General features: G+C 33.1%; 1 protein-coding gene across 1 annotated transcript; it reads right to left on the reverse strand.

The window, feature by feature from the left end:
* Window positions 1–501: 501 nt before the first annotated feature.
* On the reverse strand, window positions 502–1,178 carry Tsp_02166 (conserved hypothetical protein). The gene is made up of 3 exons (XM_003377921.1): window positions 1,023–1,178; window positions 883–969; window positions 502–564 (listed from the first exon to the last, which is right to left on the reverse strand). Exons 1-3 carry the CDS (start codon window positions 1,176–1,178, stop codon window positions 502–504), a joined length of 306 nt encoding a protein of 101 aa, XP_003377969.1.
* Between the last annotated feature and the right edge of the window lie 785 nt (window positions 1,179–1,963).

Below are 1,963 nucleotides of genomic sequence, written 5' to 3' on the forward strand. Positions count from 1 at the left end.
AAATTATCTCGATCAGAGTAAACTTCCGGGTGTGATATCAGAATAGTGAAATAATCTGTGTGAAAATCTGGAATGGTTGTAGCAACGCTTCCTAATGTCCGGGGTTGCAAGTGGCAATAATGCTAGCGTTACGCGTTAGGTTACAAGTTTCACATCAGCTATTCGCATGATTCACGCACATGCCTTTGTCAAACAGTCTTCGCTTAGCTCGTCACCTCTCATATGTTGGTAAAGGCGATTATAAGACAAAGGAAAAATGCGCAATGACAAATCGTTCGCAGTTGCAGCTTTCCAGCTAAACCATGGAGTGACAGCTACTACATTGTTAGCATCTGATTAATTTTCTGATTGTAGTGTGGAAGTGTTCTATTCAAATCTTTCCAAGAATTTTACTTTTAATCTTTATAATGTTTCTTTCTTTTTGAAACATTCATCTCTGCTTCTTTTGCATGCCGATGAGCTTTGCTGTTTGTACGAATAATTTTGTTAGACGTTCACTTGTTACACAAAATAATTTGAAAATGCAACAACAACAACAATAAACCCTAAGCGCTGCTTCTGATCCTGAATGTTGAACATGAATTATTATTGAATCATTGAATTACAAGTTGAAAGTTGCAAATGCAAATGAAAAGTAATGGCAACTTATATGTTCACCAACTCTCTAGTTGGTTTAATTCACATGTTGAAAAACAAAGTTTACAATTTACACCAAATTTATAAATAAATTTGTTTTTTGATTTGTAAATAGTTGTAGCTGTGGTGGTGCCGCATTCCAGATTTTTAAAACAGATTATCGATTTTCCTACATCATATCATCCCTAGAAGTGGAAACTGAATCGAGATAACGAATTTGAACAAGCAAAAAATTCAGTTAAAAACCGTAGGAGAGGGTTGACATTTATGATGTTGAACGGGTCCCGTACCAGAATCAGAATGGATGACATTCCTATGAACAATGTTTAAGGTCTCAATTAAAAGAAAATTTTCTTTTCTTTTAGTATTCCGTGTATAATCTTCACGTCTGATAATTCTGAATTGCGTGTTGTAAGTAACCGTTGCGGTGGATTGTCCCTTTTCTTTGAAGGAAGGGCATATAAACTGAAGCATACCCGCAAACAGAAAAAATATTGTGTAGTTGTTCCAAAGTATATTCTCAGTGTACAACATGTGTCCATTGTTATAAAATATTAGTTAACTTTGGTGAAGGTTAAAATACGGTACAGGAGTGCAATGTGTATAAATTTAGAAGTTACGGATGCTATTAGTAAGAAAGATCACGTGGACTCACCATTTCACTGAATTTCATTAAATAATTAATTGTAATTTCACTATATAAATATCATAAAATAGTAATTTTCTAATATATATACATATATACAGCAGATAAATAGTAAAGCCTTGAATATCAGAAAATTGACCATTAAAATTAAATCAAAATTTGACAAATAGCACGCATTACAATGACAACCAGTAAAAATTTAGGTTTGCGACAACGAATAAAACTCATCGCAACAGCAACTAATGAAATTTAGCCGGCATGAATCGCAAGATGTTGGATAATTGTAGCTTATTTCTAAATTTGTTTTTAATTCCATATATTGCTGAAAATCCAATTTCGTACAAGTAGGAAGTAGTAAAAAGAAACAGCACTTTTAATGCTGCGGTGATAAGAGTTGGATATGTGTTTTAACCCTAATTTAGGCGGCAAATTTTACACCTTAATCCGGGCATCTATCTACATATGTAGACACTAGAAGTTTCATCATGATGTAAAATGATTATTTTTTCAGAACTAATGATAATTTCACAAATAATTATTTGTTTTGTTACATGCAAGCGCTACACGATATTTTAGTGATTTATGGGTGCTACGTATATATTTTATTACATGAATAGCAGCGGTTTTACGTTGATTTTCGACGTTCTTGCTCTCGGCTTTTTGATGGATTTTAACATTTTG

The sequence above is a fragment of the Trichinella spiralis genome (assembly GCF_000181795.1).
Source record: "Trichinella spiralis strain ISS 195 chromosome Unknown Scfld4, whole genome shotgun sequence".
NCBI classification, from domain to species: Eukaryota; Metazoa; Nematoda; class Enoplea; order Trichinellida; family Trichinellidae; genus Trichinella; species Trichinella spiralis.